This window comes from Pseudophryne corroboree, chromosome 3, assembly GCF_028390025.1.
Source record: "Pseudophryne corroboree isolate aPseCor3 chromosome 3, aPseCor3.hap2, whole genome shotgun sequence".
Taxonomy (NCBI): domain Eukaryota; kingdom Metazoa; phylum Chordata; class Amphibia; order Anura; family Myobatrachidae; genus Pseudophryne; species Pseudophryne corroboree.
In genome coordinates, this window is record NC_086446.1 from 773,396,763 (window position 1) to 773,416,000 (window position 19,238).

At 46.3% G+C, this 19,238-nt stretch overlaps 1 protein-coding gene across 1 annotated transcript in view; it reads left to right on the forward strand.

Annotated features, from left to right (window-relative positions):
- Positions 1–19,083, forward strand: part of LOC135056860 (transient receptor potential cation channel subfamily V member 6-like) — a 71,500-nt gene extending 52,417 nt beyond the window's left edge. Inside the window, exons 8-14 of the mRNA XM_063962534.1 lie at positions 7,607–7,693; positions 9,767–9,843; positions 10,727–10,892; positions 11,733–11,799; positions 13,035–13,303; positions 15,163–15,269; positions 18,582–19,083. Coding sequence (XP_063818604.1) covers positions 7,607–7,693; positions 9,767–9,843; positions 10,727–10,892; positions 11,733–11,799; positions 13,035–13,303; positions 15,163–15,269; positions 18,582–18,822 — 1,014 coding nt within the window. The 3' untranslated portion in view covers positions 18,823–19,083. The remainder of the gene's footprint in view (positions 1–7,606; positions 7,694–9,766; positions 9,844–10,726; positions 10,893–11,732; positions 11,800–13,034; positions 13,304–15,162; positions 15,270–18,581) is intronic.
- Positions 19,084–19,238: the final 155 nt, after the last annotated feature.

Below are 19,238 nucleotides of genomic sequence, written 5' to 3' on the forward strand. Positions count from 1 at the left end.
GGTCATTTTGCAGGGCTCTGGCAGTGCTCCTCCTGTTCCTCCTTGCACAAAGGCGGAGGTAGCGGTCCTGCTGCTGGGTTGTTGCCCTCCTACGGCCTCCTCCACGTCTCCTGATGTACTGGCCTGTCTCCTGGTAGCTCCTCCATGCTCTGGACACTACGCTGACAGACACAGCAAACCTTCTTGCCACAGCTCGCATTGATGTGCCATCCTGGATGAGCTGCACTACCTGAGCCACTTGTGTGGGTTGTAGGGAGGTCATACAGGCACGTGGAGGCCACCCACACTACTGAGCCTCATTTTGACTTGTTTTAAGGACATTACATCAAAGTTGGATCAGCATGTAGTGTGTTTTTCCACTTTACTTTTGAGGGTGACTCCAAATCCAGACCTCCATGGGTTAATAAATTTGATTTCCATTGATAATTTTTGTGTGATTTTGTTGTCAACACATTCAACTATGTAAAGAACAAAGTATTTAATAAGAATATTTCATTCATTCAGATCTAGGATGTGTTATTTTAGTGTTCCCTTTATTTTTTTGAGCAGTGTATATATATATATATATATATATATATATATATTTATATTTATTTTTTTTATTCTTATTTGTTTTTTTTGGGAAGGGGGGGCTGCCTATTTTGTGAGTTCCAGGTCCCAGAATTTCTGATGGCAGCCCTGCCTACCAGCATTAATAATGGGGGTAATTCCAGGTTGATCGCAGCAGGAAATTTTTTAGCAGTTGGGCAAAACCATGTGCACTGCAGGGGAGGCAGATATAACATTTGCAGAGATAATTAGATTTGGGTGGGTTATTTTGTTTCTGTGCAGGGTAAATATAAATACTGGCTGCTTTATTTTTACATTGCAATTTAGATTGCAGATTGAACTCACCACACCCAAATCTATCTCTCTCTGCACATGTTATATCTGCCTCCCCTGCAGTGCACATGGTTTTGCCCAACTGCTAAAAAATTTCCTGCTGCGATCAACTTGGAATTACCCCCAATGATGGTATGTACTTAGAAATGCGCAAAGGGTGGCGCATAAAGATGGCGTTGCCCACTGGGTCCTAGCTCCAGAATGTATCGCATTCCGGAGCTTGGTACATATGGGAAATGCGGTCAGATTGTGAAAACATCAGTTTCTCTGACGTCCTAGTGGATGCTGGGAACTCCGTAAGGACCATGGGGAATAGACGGGCTCCGCAGGAGACTGGGCACTCTAAAGAAAAGATTAGGTACTATCTGGTGTGCAGTGCACTGGCTCCTCCCTCTATGCCCCTCCTCCAGACCTCAGTTAGAATCTGTGGCCCTCATTCCGAGTTGATCGCTCGCAAGGCGAATGTAGCAGAGTTACACACGCTAAGCCGCCGCCTACTGGGAGTGAATCTTAGCTTCTTAAATGTGCGACCGATGTATGCGCAATATTGCGATTACAAACGAGTTAGCAGTTTTTGAGTAGCTTCAGACTTACTCTGCCTGTGCGATCAGTTCAGTGCTTTTCGGTCCTGGCTGACGTCATAAACACACCCAGCGTTCGCCCAGGCACACCCACCGTTTCCCCGGCCACTCCTGCGTTTTCTCCGGAAACGGTAGCGTTTCCAGCCACACGCCCCTAAAACGCCGTGCATCCGCCCAGTAACACCCATTTCCTGTCAATCACAATGCGAACGTCGGAGCGATGAAAAAGCCGTGAGTAAACTTACTTTCTTCATAGTAAAGTTACTTGGCGCAGTCGCAGTGCGAACATTGCGCATGCGTACTAAGAGAATTCTCACTGCGATGCGATGAAAATCTCCGAGCGAACAACTCGGAATGAGGGCCTGTGTCCGGCCAGAGCTGGGTGCTCCTAGTGGGCTCTCCTGAGCTTGCTAGTAAAGAAAGTATTTGTTAGGTTTTTTATTTTCAGTGAGCTTCTGCTGGCAACAGACTCACTGCTACGTGGGACTAAGGGGAGAGAAGCAAACCTACCTGCTTGCAGCTAGCTTGTGCTTCTTAGGCTACTGGACACCATTAGCTCCAGAGGGTTCGAACACAGGCACCTGTCCTCGATCGTCCGTTCCCGGAGCCGCGCCGCCGTCCCCCTCGCAGAGCCAGAAGAACAGAAGCTTGAAGACGACAAAATCGGCGGCTGAAGACTCCTGTCTTCATTAAGGTAGCGCACAGCACCGCAGCTGTGCGCCATTGCTCCCAGCACACTTACACACTCCGGTCACTGTAGGGTGCAGGGCGATGGGGGGGGGGGGGGGGGGGGGGGCGCCCTGGGCTGCAATTGTGGTACCTTTTGACATAAAAATACATATATACAGTCTGGCACTGTATATATGTAAAAACCCCCGCCATTTTTTTACACAGAAAGCGGGACAGAAGCCCGCCACTGAGGGGCAGGGCCTTCTTCCTCAGCACACCAGCGCCATTTTTTCTTCACAGCTCCGCTTGAAGCAGCTCCCCAGGCTCTCCCCTGCAGTATCCAGGTACAAGACGGGTTAAAAAGAGAGGGGGGGCACATAAATTTAGGCGCAAATAAGACTTATAAAGCAGCTATTGGGTAAATCACTTATTGTCAGTGAAAATCCCTGTGTTATATAGCGCTGTGGTGTGTGCTGGCATACTCTCTCTCTGTCTCCCCAAAGGATTTTGTGGGGTCCTGTCCTCAGTCTGAGCATTCCCTGTGTGTGTGCGGTGTGTCGGTACGGCTGTGTCGACATGTTTGATGAGGAGGGTTATGTGGAGGCAGAGCAAGGGCAGATAAGTGTGGGGTCGCCCCCGTCGGGGCCGACACCTGATTGGATGGATATGTGGAAGGTCTTAAACGACAATGTAAGCTCCTTACATAAAAGGTTTGATGACGCTGCAGCCTTGGGACAGCCGTGGTCTCAGCCCGCGCCTGCCCAGGCGACTCAGAAACCGTCAGGGGCTCAAAAACGCCCTATATCTCAGATGGTTGACACAGATGTCGACACGGAGTCCGACTCCAGCGTCGACGATGATGAGGCACATTTACAGTCTAAAATGACCAAAGCCATCCGATACATGATTGTTGCAATGAAAGATGTATTACACATTTCTGAGATTAACCCTGTTAATACCAAGAGGGTTTATATGTTTGGGGAGAAAAAGCAGCCAGTGACTTTTCCCCCATCTGATGAATTAAATGAATTATGTGAAGAAGCGTGGAGTTCCCCTGATAAGAAACTAGTGATTTCTAAGAGGTTACTAATGGCGTACCCTTTCCCGCCAACGGACAGGTTACGTTGGGAAATATCCCCTAGGGTGGACAAGGCGCTGACACGCTTATCTAAAAAGGTGGCCCTGCCGTCTCAGGATACGGCCGTCCTAAAGGAGCCTGCGGATAGAAAGCAGGAAGCTATCCTGAAGTCAGTGTATACACACTCTGGTACTCTACTGAGACCTGCTATTGCTTCAGCCTGGATGTGTAGTGCTGTAGCAGCGTGGACAGATACTCTGTTAGACGACATTGATTCCCTCGACAGAGATACTGTTTTGCTAACACTGGGCCATATCAAAGACGTCGTCTTATATATGCGGGATGCTCAGAGGGACATTTGCCTGCTGGGCTCTAGAATTAATGCTATGTCCATTTCTGCCAGGAGGGTCTTATGGACTCGGCAATGGACAGGAGATGCTGATTCTAAAAAACACATGGAGGTTTTGCCTTATAAGGGTGAGGAATTGTTTGGGGATGGTCTGTCGGACCTCGTGTCTACAGCGACAGCTGGAAAGTCGACTTTCTTGCCTCAGGTTTCCTCACAGCCTAAGAAAGCACCGTATTATCAAATGCAGTCCTTTCGTTCCCAGAAAGGCAAGAGAGTCAGGGGCGCATCCTTTCTTGCCAGAGGCAAGGGTAGAGGTAAGAAGCTGCACCATGCAGCCAGTTCCCAGGAACAAAAGTCCTCCCCTGCTTCCACTAAGTCCACCGCATGACGGGGCTCCACAGGCGGAGCCGGGTGCGGTGGGGGCGCGTCTCCGAAACTTCAGCAGCCAGTGGGTTCGCTCACAGGTAGATCTCTGGGCTATACAAATTGTATCTCAGGGATACAAGCTGGAATTCGAAGCGACCCCCCCCCCCCCCCGCCGTTACTTCAAATCAGCCTTGCCAGCTTCCCCCATGGAAAGGGAGGTAGTGCTGGCAGCAATTCACAAGCTGTACCTCCAGCAAGTGATTGTCAGGGTCCCCCTCCTTCAACAGGGAAGGGGTTACTATTCCACAATGTTTGTGGTACCGAAACCGGACGGTTCGGTGAGACCCATTCTGAATTTAAAATCCTTGAACACTTATATAAAGAAGTTCAAGTTCAAAATGGAATCGCTCAGAGCGGTTATTGCAAGCCTGGAAGAGGGGGATTTTATGGTGTCGCTGGACATCAAAGATGCTTACTTGCATGTCCCCATTTATCCACCTCACCAGGAGTACCTCAGATTTGTGGTACAGGACTGTCATTACCAATTCCAGACGTTTGGCCTGTCCACGGCACCGAGAATATTTACCAAGGTAATGGCCGAAATGATGATACTCCTTCGGCAGAAGGGAGTTATAATTATCCCGTACTTGGACGATCTCCTCATGAAGGCGAGGTCCAGGGAGCAGTTGTTGATCAGCGTAGCACTCTCTCAGGAAGTGTTGCAACAGCACGGCTGGATTCTGAATGTTCCAAAGTCGCAGCTGATTCCTACGACGCGTCTGCTTTTCCTGGGTATGATTCTGGACACAGAACAGAAGAAGGTGTTTCTCCCGGTGGAGAAGGCCCAGGAATTAGCATCTCTGGTCAGGGACCTCCTGAAACCAAAACAGGTATCGGTGCATCACTGCACGCGAGTCCTGGGAAAGATGGTGGCTTCATACGAAGCCATTCCCTTCGGCAGGTTCCATGCGAGGATCTTTCAGTGGGATCTGTTGGACAAGTGGTCCGGATCGCATCTTCAGATGCATCGGCTGATCACCCTGTCCCCAAGGGCCAGGGTGTCTCTTCTGTGGTGGCTGCAGAGTGCTCACCTTCTCGAGGGCCGCAGGTTCGGCATACAGGACTGGGTCCTGGTGACCACGGATGCAAGCCTCCGAGGGTGGGGGGCAGTCACTCAGGGAAGAAACTTCCAAGGGCTGTGGTCAAGTCTGGAGACTTCTCTACACATAAATATACTGGAACTAAGGGCCATTTACAACGCCCTGAGTCAAGCAGAGCCCCTGCTTCGAAACCGGCCAGTGCTGATTCAGTCAGACAACATCACGGCGGTCGCCCATGTAAACCGCCAGGGCGGCACAAGAAGCAGGATGGCAATGGCGGAAGCCACAAAGTTTCTTCGATGGGCGGAGAATCACGTGCAAGCACTGTCAGCAGTGTTCATTCCGGGAGTGGACAACTGGGAAGCAGACTTCCTCAGCAGACACGACCTCCACCCGGGAGAGTGGGGACTTCATCAAGAAGTCTTCCAACTGATTGCAAACCGATGGGAACTGCCACAGGTGGACATGATGGCGTCCCGCCTCAACAAAAAGCTAAAAAAAAAAAAAAATATTGTGCCAGGTCAAGGGACCCTCAGGCGATAGCTGTGGACGCCCTAGTGACACCGTGGGTGTACGAGTCGGTATATGTGTTTCCTCCTCTCATACCCAAGGTACTGAGAATAGTAAGAAAGAGAGGAATAAGAACAATACTCATTGTTCCGGATTGGCCAAGAAGGACTTGGTACGGAACTGCAAGAAATGCGCACAGAGGACCCATGGCCTCTGCCTCTCAGACAGGACCTGCTGCAACAAGGGCCCTGTCTGTTCCAAGACTTACCGCGGCTGCGTTTGACGGCATGGCGGTTGAACGCCGGATCTTAGCGGAAAAAGGCATTCCGGATGAAGTTATTCCTATGCTGATAAAGGCTAGGAAAGACGTGACAGCAAAGCATTATCACCGTATATGGCGAAAATATGTTGCTTGGTGTGAGGCCAGGAAGGCCCCTACAGAGGAATTCCAGCTGGGTCATTTCCTGCACTTCCTACAGTCAGGGGTGACTATGGGCCTAAAATTGGGGTCCATAAAGGTCCAGATTTCGGCCCTCTCCATTTATCTTTCAAAAAGAACTGGCTTCACTGCCTGAGGTTCAGACGTTTGTTAAGGGAGTGCTGCATATTCAGCCCCCTTTTGTGCCACCAGTGGCACCCTGGGATCTTAACATTGTGTTGGATTTCCTGAAATCCCACTGGTTTGAGCCACTTAGGACCGTGGAACTAAAGTATCTCACGTGGAAAGTGGTCATGCTGTTGGCCTTAGCTTCGGCTAGGCGTGTGTCGGAATTGGCGGCTTTGTCATGTAAAAGCCCATATCTGATCTTCCATATGGACAGGGCAGAATTGAGGGCTCGTCCCCAATTTCTCCCAAAGGTGGTATCATCGTTTCATTTGAACCAACCTATCGTGGTGCCTGCGGCTACTCGGGACTTGGAGGACTCCAAGTTACTGGACGTAGTCAGGGCTTTGAAAATATATGTTTCCAGAACGGCTGGAGTCAGGAAGACTGACTCGCTGTTTATCCTGCATGCACCCAACAAACTGGGTGCTCCTGCTTCAAAGCAAACTATTGCGCGCTGGATCTGTAGCACGATTCAGCTAGCTCATTCTGCGGCTGGATTGCCACATCCAAAATCAGTAAAAGCCCATTCCACAAGGAAGGTGGGCTCTTCTTGGGCGGCTGCCCGAGGGGTCTCGGCTTTACAGCTTTGCCAAGCGGCTACTTGGTCGGGTTCAAACACATTTGCAAAGTTCTACAAGTTTGATACCCTGGCTGAGGAGGACCTTGTGTTTGCTCATTCGGTGCTGCAGAGTCATCCGCACTCTCCCGCCCGTTTGGGAGCTTTGGTATGGGGGTATAATCCCCATGGTCCTTACGGAGTTCCCAGCATCCACTAGGACGTCAGAGAAAATAAGAATTTACTCACCGGTAATTCTATTTCTCGTAGTCCGTAGTGGATGCTGGGCGCCCGTCCCAAGTGCGGACTTTCTGCAATACGTGTATATAGTTATTGCTTAAATAAGGGTTATTGTTATGAGCCATCCGTTGAGTGAGGCTCAGTTGTTGTTCATACTGTTAACTGGGTATAGTTATCACGAGTTGTACGGTGTGATTGGTGTGGCTGGTATGAGTCTTACCCTGGATTCCAAAAATCCTTTCCTTGTAATGTCAGCTCTTCCGGGCACAGTTTCCCTAACTGAGGTCTGGAGGAGGGGCATAGAGGGAGGAGCCAGTGCACACCAGATAGTACCTAATCTTTTCTTTAGAGTGCCCAGTCTCCTGCGGAGCCCGTCTATTCCCCATGGTCCTTACGGAGTTCCCAGCATCCACTACGGACTACGAGAAATAGAATTACCGGTGAGTAAATTCTTATTTTTTGTATTTTTGGCTGCATTTTCCCGTTTAGTACACCCCACCCCAAATCAGACTGACCCACTGACCCAACACCATAGTCCCCAGCAGTCCTGATTGCTGAATCAACGATGAGTCCTCCAAACATTTTTTACATGACTTGTATTGGTGCTTCGAGAGAGTTTGTGAGAGTGTCCAATCACGTGTCAGTAAAGTTCTTTTGTGTTTTTACAGGAGTCTTACACCACACCTGCGGATGAGCTGCGATTAGTGGGAGAAATGATCTCCGTTATTGGGGCGCTGGCGATGTTGCTCTTGGAGGTAATTAAGGGAAAATGAAACCTGTAACTTGTTTGACTCGTCTGACTCATCTACTGTATACCGCAATACGATCCCCATTAGGTTCATCCTGTAAATGGACCTAAAAATCTGGAACTTAGAATAAAACGGTGCCTGGGGGCCTGATTAAGAGACAGGTGAAAATGCTGCCACAGTTGCAAATTTGTATGCAGCGACTGTGCGCAAATATGCAAATATTGCAGCAGCCAGGATTTATATTGAGACGCCCACTGTGTACGAAGGCACAACTATCGGACGCACATGAGTCATACAACAGCCTTCCGAATTACCCTGTGATCCTGCTGACTGGCCGATGGAACTGAGACGCCGGAGCCATTTTGACCGCGTACACGATCGCAGGCAGTGACACGCCCCCCAAATGGTCAGGACACGGCTGCCTTTCAGTTGTCACTCCCCCGTTACCTCCCACAAACAGTCCCTTACTGTCAATCACTTTGCAAATAAATCCTCACTGTAACCAAAATCGCAAGACCGTTGCGGCATGTGCGCAATGCAAATTAGATGTATGCGCATTGGCAAAAAATCGATCCACATTGAAATTGCATCCATCTCTGAATGAGAACCCGGGCTAAATGTAATAGCTACCGGAGGTGCGGGCACGGGCGTTTCTATATTGGCTGCAATGTCTGCAGCACACACGGGCCCCTGGGTCCAAGAGGGGCCCACACCACACACACTGCACCCATTTTTAATATTTACCTTTCGGAAGTCCAGCGTTGCAAAAATCGCCAACAAAATGGCGCAGTAGTGATTTTGGTCTCCGGAACATGGCGGCCGCCATGTTTCCGGGGTCCTGCACAATGCCGGAGTCTACTGCGACGTACAGAGGAGGGGTCCCACCCGCCTCTGTTAAAACGCTCCTGGGTGCACGACTTTGTGTGAGTCTGGCCGTATATTTAAAGCGGAAACCTTTTACAAGGAAAAAACAAGTCCCGCACCCAGGAGCATTTTCACAGAGGAGGGGGTCCGTGTGCACTTCCGAGTGTGCCCCCACGTCTGTGTGTCGCAGTAGTCCTGCATCTCAAATGTAATTGTTCATTATTGTATTCAATACCATTGCAGCATAACTAAATGTTCATTTTTGTGGAGGCAAAATGAATAGCCGTTCAGTATAAATGGAGCACTATAATATATGTATAAATGTCTACAAGTGATATCTGTCTGCAAGGGGAGATTTCTGAGGTCACCTCCCAGGTCTCCGGAAACATGTGTGTTATAAGGAATAACGCTTCTTAGCATAAATTATTACAGATACTACAAGTCACACAGAGGCCTATTCATGAAGCAGTGCAAAAAGTGGAGAAACAGACCAGTGGATAAGTTGCCCATAGCAGCCAATCAGCATCTCCCTTACATTATATAGAATGTACTTGATAAAGGCTTCCTTCAAAGCTGATTGGTTGCCATAGGCAACTTCTTCATTGGTGCTTTTCTCCACTCTTTTCACTGCTTCATAAATAGACCCCACAGTTCCTTATCATTTACAATGGTGCATTACATAGTGCAGAAGGAGAACCATACTAAACAATAACGCCAATTGCGGACAATCTAGGAAGGATTTACAAAGGGCTATTTTACCCGGGAGTTGTAAGAACGCTCATATTTTGTTGGCCAGGACTCCCGAAAAAGTAGACTAGCCTACCAGAGTTCAACTAGGGATGACCATTGATGCTTAGTCACCATTAATGGTTTTATCAATGGATTAGGGTCGATGGTTTTCCTCCCCGTTGCACTGATAGGCCCACTACTGTCACCTGACCAACAGTAGTGATGTCCATCGATGGACAATCTGATGGTAGCTCTACTCTTTAGGGGTGCAGTTGCTGCATGGTTTAAAGGTGGATGTGGTGGCACTCAGTGCTGATACATATTCACCCTGTGTTGCACATGTTCAGAAGAGGCAATGCCTTTGGTCTACAATTCTACAGTAGCATTGCTGCGCATCTACCCAAATGTTGCTATGGGGCCCAATAATGCAATGTTCTACTCATGTTCTGAAATGATTACTCTTACATTGATTATTCTGTTCCCCAGATCCCTGTACTGATGAGTACCCGAATTATCTCCTTGCCCCAGGACATGGTTTCAGGAGGATTATTTCACTTCATTCTGTGAGTAGTTTCACTCAATGCATTTACCCACTCTGACCATATGGGGTCTATTTACTAAGCCTGGGATGGAGAAAAAGTGGAGTGAGATAAAGGGGTCTATTCGTGAAGCAGTGAAAAAAGTGGAGAAGTGAGCCTGTGGAGAAGTTGACCATGGCAACCAATCACCTGCTCTATACAATTGTATAGTATGTAAATTATAAATGTTACTTCAACGCTGATTGGTTGCCATGGGCAACTTCTTCACTGGCTCACTTCTCCACACTTTTCACTGCTTCATGAATAGACCCCAAAGTATCAGCCAACCAGCACCTAACTGTCATGTTACAGGCTGTGTTTGAAAAATGACAGTTGGGAGCTGGTTGGTTGGTACTTTATCACGTCCAAGGCTTAGTATATAAACCCCTTTGTCTCCTATAGTACTGTATATTATATCATTGTTTACAGCAGTATCGTAGAGCGGTAATGTTTTCGTTGGGTTGTACATGAACAATGCTTCAATTTCTATAGTTTTGTTCTAAAATGAAACTTAATTTGCACATGGTGTGAAAGCAGCTATTTTGTGGACCATACCACTGTTGATGAGTATGCAGTTTATTACGATACAGAGACATCAATGGGGAAAACCCCCCACCAAATAATGGTTCCCTCCACAAATGAGAGCCTTCACAGTGTGTGGGAGGAAGGAATATTTTTGGAAGAGGAAGGAACTTCTGCAATAACTTTTTGTACCCAACGCTACACTTGCCGGGAACCCCCCCCCCAAAAAACAACAACAACAAAAAACCATGTTAGAGCGGTCACAGGGTTAGAACAAGCTGTGGTCAGTCCCTATTTGTGTTTGCATTGACTATATATCTTGTTAATCCCTCGGCCACTTTTACAGGGTCATCTTCTGCTGCTCAGTACTGCTTACACTTGCCATGAGGATCACCAACACTAATGGAGAAGTGATCCCTATGTCCGTGGCTCTGGTGTTTGGCTGGTGCTATACCATTTATTTTGCTCGTGGATTTGGGATGTTGGGACCTTTCACTGTCATGATTTACAAGGTTAGTGTCAGCAGGGCGGCAGAACCGTGATGATGGGAGAGAACCTGGGACTTTTGGGGAGCAGAGAGATAGCCTTGTAAGATCGGGACAAGATCAGCAGCATGTGTGTTCTGGGTTCAGCTCTGTGTGGGTAGTATTTAGGACTCATTTGGTCATTTTGCATTCCACATAAACATAGGAATTGAACTGCTTTCTACATTAAAATATTTCTCCTTATGTTATTGGTTGAACATGTGACCAACTCTAACTATGGTGTAGCACTTCTACTTGTATACCATTTAATGATGTTTGGTGTGGTAAACGACATGATACAAAGTGTCTTCTGCTTGGTTTTCTTGTGCTCTGCGGCACAGAAAACACACAACATATACACTTCTATGTAATTTTTAACTCCAGTCTCCTGGGGGCACCACCAACACCGTGAATGTAAATAATTTATAGCAAGGCATTATGCCTCTAATACATTCTCTTTTTGGTTTCATATACCATTATGTTCACATTATTCTCCTTAATTACCCGTGTTCTAAATTCCTGTGCGGGATCAATCCATCCTAGCTCGCAACCTATTTGGCGCATGCGCAGTGCAGTTTAGGAAAAGGGACATCTGGTGGACGGAAAGTAGTATTACACTCGCTGGCATCTCAGTGCATTATGCTGCAACTGAATATGTGTGATGCGTCGAGGTGCTACGTAATTTGGTGCTGTGGCCCGAACAGCAATGTCTGGCAGTTGATGTGGCCCCCCTGTCTGAATTTTGGACTGTGTTGCAATTGTCACTCGAGAAGAGATGTTTATCTCCATCTTCAGAAAACATAAATATCACATTTATCTGGGTTTCAGATGATGTTTGGAGACCTCCTGAGGTTTTTCTGGCTTATGGTGATGGTCATTGTAGGCTTCGGCACAGGTAAGAACAAAACACAGGTTGATTCCAAGCCTTGTGCTGACAATCTATTCCTTTTGTTTTGAATTGTTTGTGTTTTACTGTAATAGCTACCTCTACAGTTATCTAATAATAACTAGTTGATGTGCCCCGTTTCGACAGGGCACAGGATTGCTGGGTGGCTGAAAATAACTGTCACAGTTTCCAGACCACCCAACAGGTCTGTCACAGTTTCCAGACCACCCAACAGGTCTGTCACAGTTTCCAGATCACCCAACAGGTCTAACTGTCACAGTTTCCAGACCACCCAGGAGATCACATGTTCCAGGTTACCCAGCAGGTACCCAGGGAGAGTTCACCAACTGTTACATTTTCCAGAGCACAATCGTGATGCATTGTAAATGGCCAATGGACGTTTTGCCACATAACTCCAAAACGAAATAACCAATTACAGCACCAATATAATTCTGCAAGCTGTGGACCAAGAGCTTTCATATACGTTGTGCTCTGCTTGGACAAAGGCATCGTAGAAATAGGTCACCCATAAAAGTCTTCCTTTTGCTATTAATATGTAGATAGTATATCATTTTATATACTTCGGTATTAGGAGAGAATTCAATCACTGGTAATGTGCATGGATGCGGTGCTTGGCTGCGCACATATCGGTCAGTTACTGTACTGCTGACATTGAAAGTTTCCATATGAACCTCTATGGGGTGTGAGGCACACCTTGTGACATAAATGGATACGAGGTTCTGTTACAGAAAGGCACATTGCAACCATCGCCTTGATTTTAATCCCCCCCTCCCCCCTTGATTTTATAACCAACACAATTACTCTCTTTTGACAAAGTACTAACTAATTATTTTTTGATCCTGCGTTGGATGTACAATACACTCACGATCAGTGAAGAATGCACTAATCAGTTTCAGCGGTGAATCCGCCATCAGCCAATCAGAAGCGACTAGCTACTGGAAGGTGCTGTCATCCTCATTAGCATGTGTTTGCATTCATTATTAATATGGGGGGCGACAGATGTCTTAGCGTCTTCTTATGGCTCTGCGTAGGTTTGCACTGGTAGCGTGCTGCACACAGACCTTTTCCTGGTGTTAAAACGCCTCTGGGAAGATGCTGAATTCTGGCAAATGCAGCTCTTCCTCACGGATAAATAGACCCCACAGTGGGAATGAGCCCAACACAAGCCTGGATAGCGACGCTCTCACCACAGCCGTAATCACCTTTTCTCACCTTCATTTCAGCTTTATATATAGTGTTCCAGACTGAGGACCCCGCACATATGGGAATATTTTTCAGCTACGCCATGTCCCTCTACAGCACGTACCAACTCTTCGTCAACGTCATCAACTCCCCAGCCAACTACAGCGTCAACCTCCCGGTGATCTTCAGCTTTGTCTACTTCCCCTTTGCTATCATTGCAAACCTCTTAATGATGAACCTGCTAATTGCAATGATGGGAGACACCCACTGGCGGGTGGCCCAGGAGAGAGATGAGTTGTGGAGGGCTCAGGTAAGTAGCAATGAGTGATCCTGCTGCTCTCTGCTATGTAATATGAGGTTTAGAGAAACAGACATTATAGTACACACTTTATTATAGGTTGAGTCTCCCACATCCATAATTTCGATCTACGGAATATTCTGAAATACAGAATTTTGTAAGCGTGACTGAGATAATGACACCTTGGCTTTCAGATGGTTTGTGTACACAAACTTTGTTTCATGCACAAAATTATTAAAGATATTTTATAAAATGACCTTCAGGCTGTGTGTATAATGTGTATGTGACACATAAATGCATTCTGTGTTTAGACTTGGGTTCCAACTCCAAGATATCTCATTATGGTATGCAAATATTCCAAACTACGGAACATCCGATATCCAAAATATTTCTGGTCCCAACATTTTGGATATGGGAAACTCAACCTGTAATTGTTTCTAGATGATCATCTTTAGTGCAGACCTCTACAATCACAGCCAGCTATGTGTATAACAAGAGTTTGGCTGCTATCAGTGCAGCAGGAACTGCATTTTATTTTCTTCTTATATATATTTTTATTTGCATAATTGAAGGAACTCATTAGTGAAGCCGACTGTACATGGCTCAATGTTACTGTGAGATTCAGGTAATTGGCTAAATGTCCAATTTGGTCACATGTAAGATTGCCGTTCCTTGACCTAGACCATTTTTGTCGCTATTGGTGACCCGTTAGGGTGATTGGAAAATGACCACATGCACCGGCCTATCTGACCATCTCCAGTCATCTAGTTCCAACGTGTAAACCTGCTTGATAACGATTACATAGGATCTCTTCCCGTAGGATTTATAAAGCAAACGTTTTTCGGGGGTGGTGGTATGCATTGGGCAGGATATGCAGACACAGGCAAGGTAAATATACTTACCTTACCCCAATGCCCTCCTAATCTTAACCCTCCCTCCCAGCAGCCTAAACCTAATACTCCCCCCCCCCCCCCGCAGCCTAACTCTAACCCTCCCTGGTTGTGCCTAAACCTAACACCCCCACCCCACGGCCTATACCTAACCCCCCTCCCACAGCTTACCTGTCCGGTGGGCCGGTTAACGCTCGCTCGGCATCCTGGCCATCGGTATTCTGGCACCGGGATTGAAATCCTTGTCGGGATGCCGACCCTGGCATTCCAATCCATGTCGGGATTCTGCCGTTGGTATTTTGACTTCCGGGATCCTAACCCCAACCCGTTGGTATACCAATTCAATAAGTATAATGTCGACACCAGGCTGTCCACATGGTCTGAATGTTGACAGGGTTTACAAGTCAACATTTGACATGTTAACATTCATTATTTTGTTGACACTGGCATAATGTTGACATGTGCACATTGACGGTGTGAATCTCGATCATACTATCTCACCCTGACCTTAGCCTAACCCTAATGCAGCATGTTCATAATGTAGACCTGCATAGTATTCAAATTTTAAACAATGTCAACATTATCGATAAAGTTGTCAGCATTCTGAATGTAGATATTCACAACCGCTCAACATTACAGTGTCGACACGGCAAATGTTGACAAAGTGACAGCGCGCCATTTTGGGCACAGAAAAGCATCCTGAGACTGGCTACCGTAACACATATTGGGTTGAATTAGTAGTATGAAGTAGATCAATATTTCTGGGTAAACGATGCACCCAAGTAATGTTATGAATGGCTTTGAAGAACTGAAATTGTAGACTAAAAATAATGGTGTTGGTGGAGGAATATGAGCTCACTCATACACAACCAGCCTCTAGTATCTATGACAAACACACACACACACACACACGCACATCTTGTACTAGCATGGCGCTTCCCAGTCTACTTACAAACTAATAAACTCTTTTTATCCAACCAGCTTGCGGCCACCACCGTGATGTTGGAGAGCCGGATTCCACAATACTTCTGGCCTCGCCTCGGCATTTTTGGATCAGAATATGGCCTTGGAAATCACTGGTATTTATGGTGAGTACTGTATATTTCACTGTACTAACATTAGTTTGTGGAAGTACACAAATACACCAAGAGGAGCTCATTCCACTCTAGGGGATCAAAGGAGGAACAAAATGCAGTCGCTCACGAGAGTAAAGAACCACTTCAAAGTGCTTCCTACTAGAAGTTTTAGACAAACTTTGACACTTTTTTCCTACCGTAGAATGCGTCCTCCTACCAACAGTTTAATGAGGATGAGGGCAGTGTAGGGGGGAATAATAAAGGAGCTACGACAGCAACTTCTGAAATATGAGGAATCTAAATGAAGCGGTAATAAGCTTAAACTCCGGTGACAATGGGTCAGAAGTAATGAAGTCTGAGTTGGCCGGAGGTGCGGGTTCCCGGCTGAACTCGGACGTTTTTTAAAAGTGCCAATTATTTACAGGGCATGGTTTTGCTTTGTACATTTTTGCTGCTCAAAGAAATGCCCAAGTTCGGCGGGAACCCGCACCTCTGGCCAACTCAGACTTTATTACATCTGACCTCTGGCTGTATTTGACCGAGAAAGGCTGTCACCACTGCACAACCTTTATATAGAAGTGACTTAGTGTAACTTTGCGCTGCCCTTGTGACAATCCCTAGTTTTCAACTGTTTATCCGACTTTAATTTAGTCAGTATTTAAAAAATGTACTAATCTCCGCAGGAGAGTCAGAATACGCCCTACCCCTTCCTGCTCACTCATAGGCATGGTATACTCTGTTACTGTGTCAGAGACTACCGCGCATGCATATACCTCTGGGAAAATGGTCGCTGGCAACATCTTCCCTGTGATTTCTCCAATGTGTATGTCCATATGTCCAGAAAATGGCGCCATTGCCATTTTCCTGAAGTATATTTAATGGGTGCATACTATAGCAGAGACTCAGTGTCATATTGACACTGAGTCTCTGCTACAGCACCCCTTTCCTGAAACTAATGAGCATATTTTAGACTTGGGCTATAAAAAAAAAGTCATGTTAGTTTCTGAAAATGCAGGGTATGAAAAAAGTATGGTTTGTGCGGGTTCTGTACAAAGATGTTACTGGTGCGGAGGACAGAATGTGATTAGGTCATTAGCGGCAAAAATTGGCCCAGAACGCAGGTGAAAAAAATCCTCAGCAGCAGAATTAAAAATAGACACAAAAAAATGCAGCGCTAAGCTCTCCTCTGACATAATGGATCGGATGCACTTACTTTAAAAATGCAGTAAAACCTCCAAAAACTGAGCCTTCCGAGGTTTACCGCAATCCCCATATGCATAAAAGTGGTACGCAGTGGATAAAGGAAATAACCTCTGTATACTGTTGAAAGAAGAGTGTATTACTGTGCAGACTCCAGTCTTCCTGTTTTCCAGGGAGGTATCATGCCTTATCCCAAGATGGCCGTCGTGATCTCTACTGAGAATATGTGGAGCCATCTTGGAAATGTGTGAGAGACGGTTGTAGAGTGACATGGTGGGAGACAGAAGTCTACTGCTTAGTTCCTATGAAAGACCTGTATATTACCTGCAACAAAGCTGTTCCAGCATCCCTGCACCATTACCTACAGTAACTCCGCTCCATGGGGGTCATTTCGAGTTGATCGCTAGCAGCCGTTGTTCGCTGCGTAGCGATAATTGAAAAAAAATGGCTAATCTGCGCATGCGTGTGCACCGCAATGTGCACGCGCGTTGTACGGGTACAAAGTCCCTTGTGGTTTTGAACTGGTTCTAGCGACGATTCCATTCACACAGCCGAACGCAAGGATATTGACAGGAAAAGGGCGTTTATGGGTGTCAACTGACCGTTTTCTGGGAGTGTTTGGAAAAACGCAGGCGTGGCCGGGCGTTTGCTGGGCGGTAATCTGACGTCATTACCGTGTCACTCGTCGCAGCAATCATCGCACAGGATAAGTAACTACAGGGCTGGTCTTGTTTTGCACAAAATGTGTTTGCAGGCGCTCTGCAGCGCAGGCGTTCGCACTCCTGCAAAGCGAAAATACACTCCCTCGTGGGCGGCGACTATGCGTTTGTACGGCTGCTAGAAACTGCTAGCGAGCGATCAACTCCGAATGACCCCCCGTGTCCAGTGTACATGTAACAGTGAGTACGACTGTATTTGCTACCTATCAATAAAGCAACACCACTGGTTAAGTAACTGTGTTCATAGTTTGAGTCATCCTCTGGTGTGTGCCTATATAACTCTGCAATATCAACACCTGCACGCACTTTATTTCCAACATGGACTGCTGACACTGCAGTCCCGATAGATTGCTATGGGCTGCATTGTGCCGGCATGCACAGTTCCCAATAGGCAATGCTATACAGTATATAGAAGCCCTACTTCTTAACGCACAGTTCCCTAGAGCGTGACCCTCCCCTGCAGCTGGCACTTGTTGTTCTCTCCATACATGCACAATAGGACTCCTACGTCATAATCCCGGAAGTCCTCACAACGCAAAGAGACAGCTCTTATCGGACACAAAGGACAGCTCTAATAAGAAGGGCTGTCCTTTGTGTTTTAGTCACATTTATTCATGCATAAAAATTAACAAATGCAGATATGCATGCGATAAGTGGGGGTGATGTTGTATCGCATGCAACATGCGAGGTGTGATACATCCTGCCCAGTGACTGGCCTGTGTTACCCTAAGGAACACGGCGCTAAAGACCAACCTGTATTCTGCCCCTGGGATGTTGTTTTGTAACGGGACAGACAAAGCTGGCTGTGACTGGAAATGTTCTATATCGCATCATGAAAACTCATCGTAATTAGATAACTCAGGTGAGCAATTTACAGTATGTCTTCAACATCCAAACATGCCACACATTAGTCATATTACCATTTCTCATAGAAAAACAAGTGACAGCAACATATACTGTATGTGGCTCTCACAATGGACTCAACGCTCTGCCTTCATCATAAAGTACAGCTGCAGGTCTGCCCGTTAGGTGACTATGCGGCCAATATACTGTATCAGTTTGTCACCTTTAGCGGAAATAAGGTTCATTATAATATTGCCACAATAAATATCACTTATCACTGCAATTTATCAAACAGATCTTGCTATACTGGCGATACTGGTCCGAAGCGGTAATGGTTTAATGTCCACCCCAAGATAATGCAAGATTACATGGTTCATCTCAGCCTCCTCCAATTGCACCCAGTGGGGTTTGACTGCAAACCCTTCCCCCTTTACCATCTCTTGGTGGCATTGAAGAAAGTACATCTTGATTTTAAAATCCACACATTGATTGAACAAGTACTTTACTTGTTTACTTAATTTACTGTATGCTACATCTTTAAATTGCAATTCTTTTGCTTTAGCATTGAGAAAGAACGCCAGGATGACGAGGAGGCTGTATCGCCACAGACGTGCCAGGATACTCAGACTGTCAGCAAGGACTCCGCTGCTTCTGCAAGCAACGACAACAAGGATAAACTACTACCCAAAGCCCAGAGGAGGTCCAGCAGGGGGTGGCAGATCCTTCGCCAGGCAACCATTGACCAATTACAGGGCACTGCTACACTGCCTAGAGACATAGACCAAAAGGTCTATTATATCTAGTAATACGCATGCACTGGTCCCCTACACACAGCACTGACAGCCGTTTTATAGGTGAAATAGAATTTGTCATGATCAATCATGTTATCTTATCCCAAAATATGATACTGTTCATAAATGCATATTTTGTATGGAAAATTTTATTTTCAATCTGTATGGAAATTGCAATTCTATAATTAGCAATAAACCTCACACGTCAGATGCATCCACGCGCCACTCCAGCACACTTATCTTATAAAATAAAGACACAACAACTGTAATTGGCGTGAAAGGGGTCAGCTTTTATTTTTCTGACTGATAGGGAGGCCTATTAAATACTAAGACTAAAATGCAGACTTCCCTCTCTAACTAAGGTGGCGGGGAGAAGAACGGTTAAGCATGATAAACGTAACATGGGTGATCAATGTTATAATACAGAA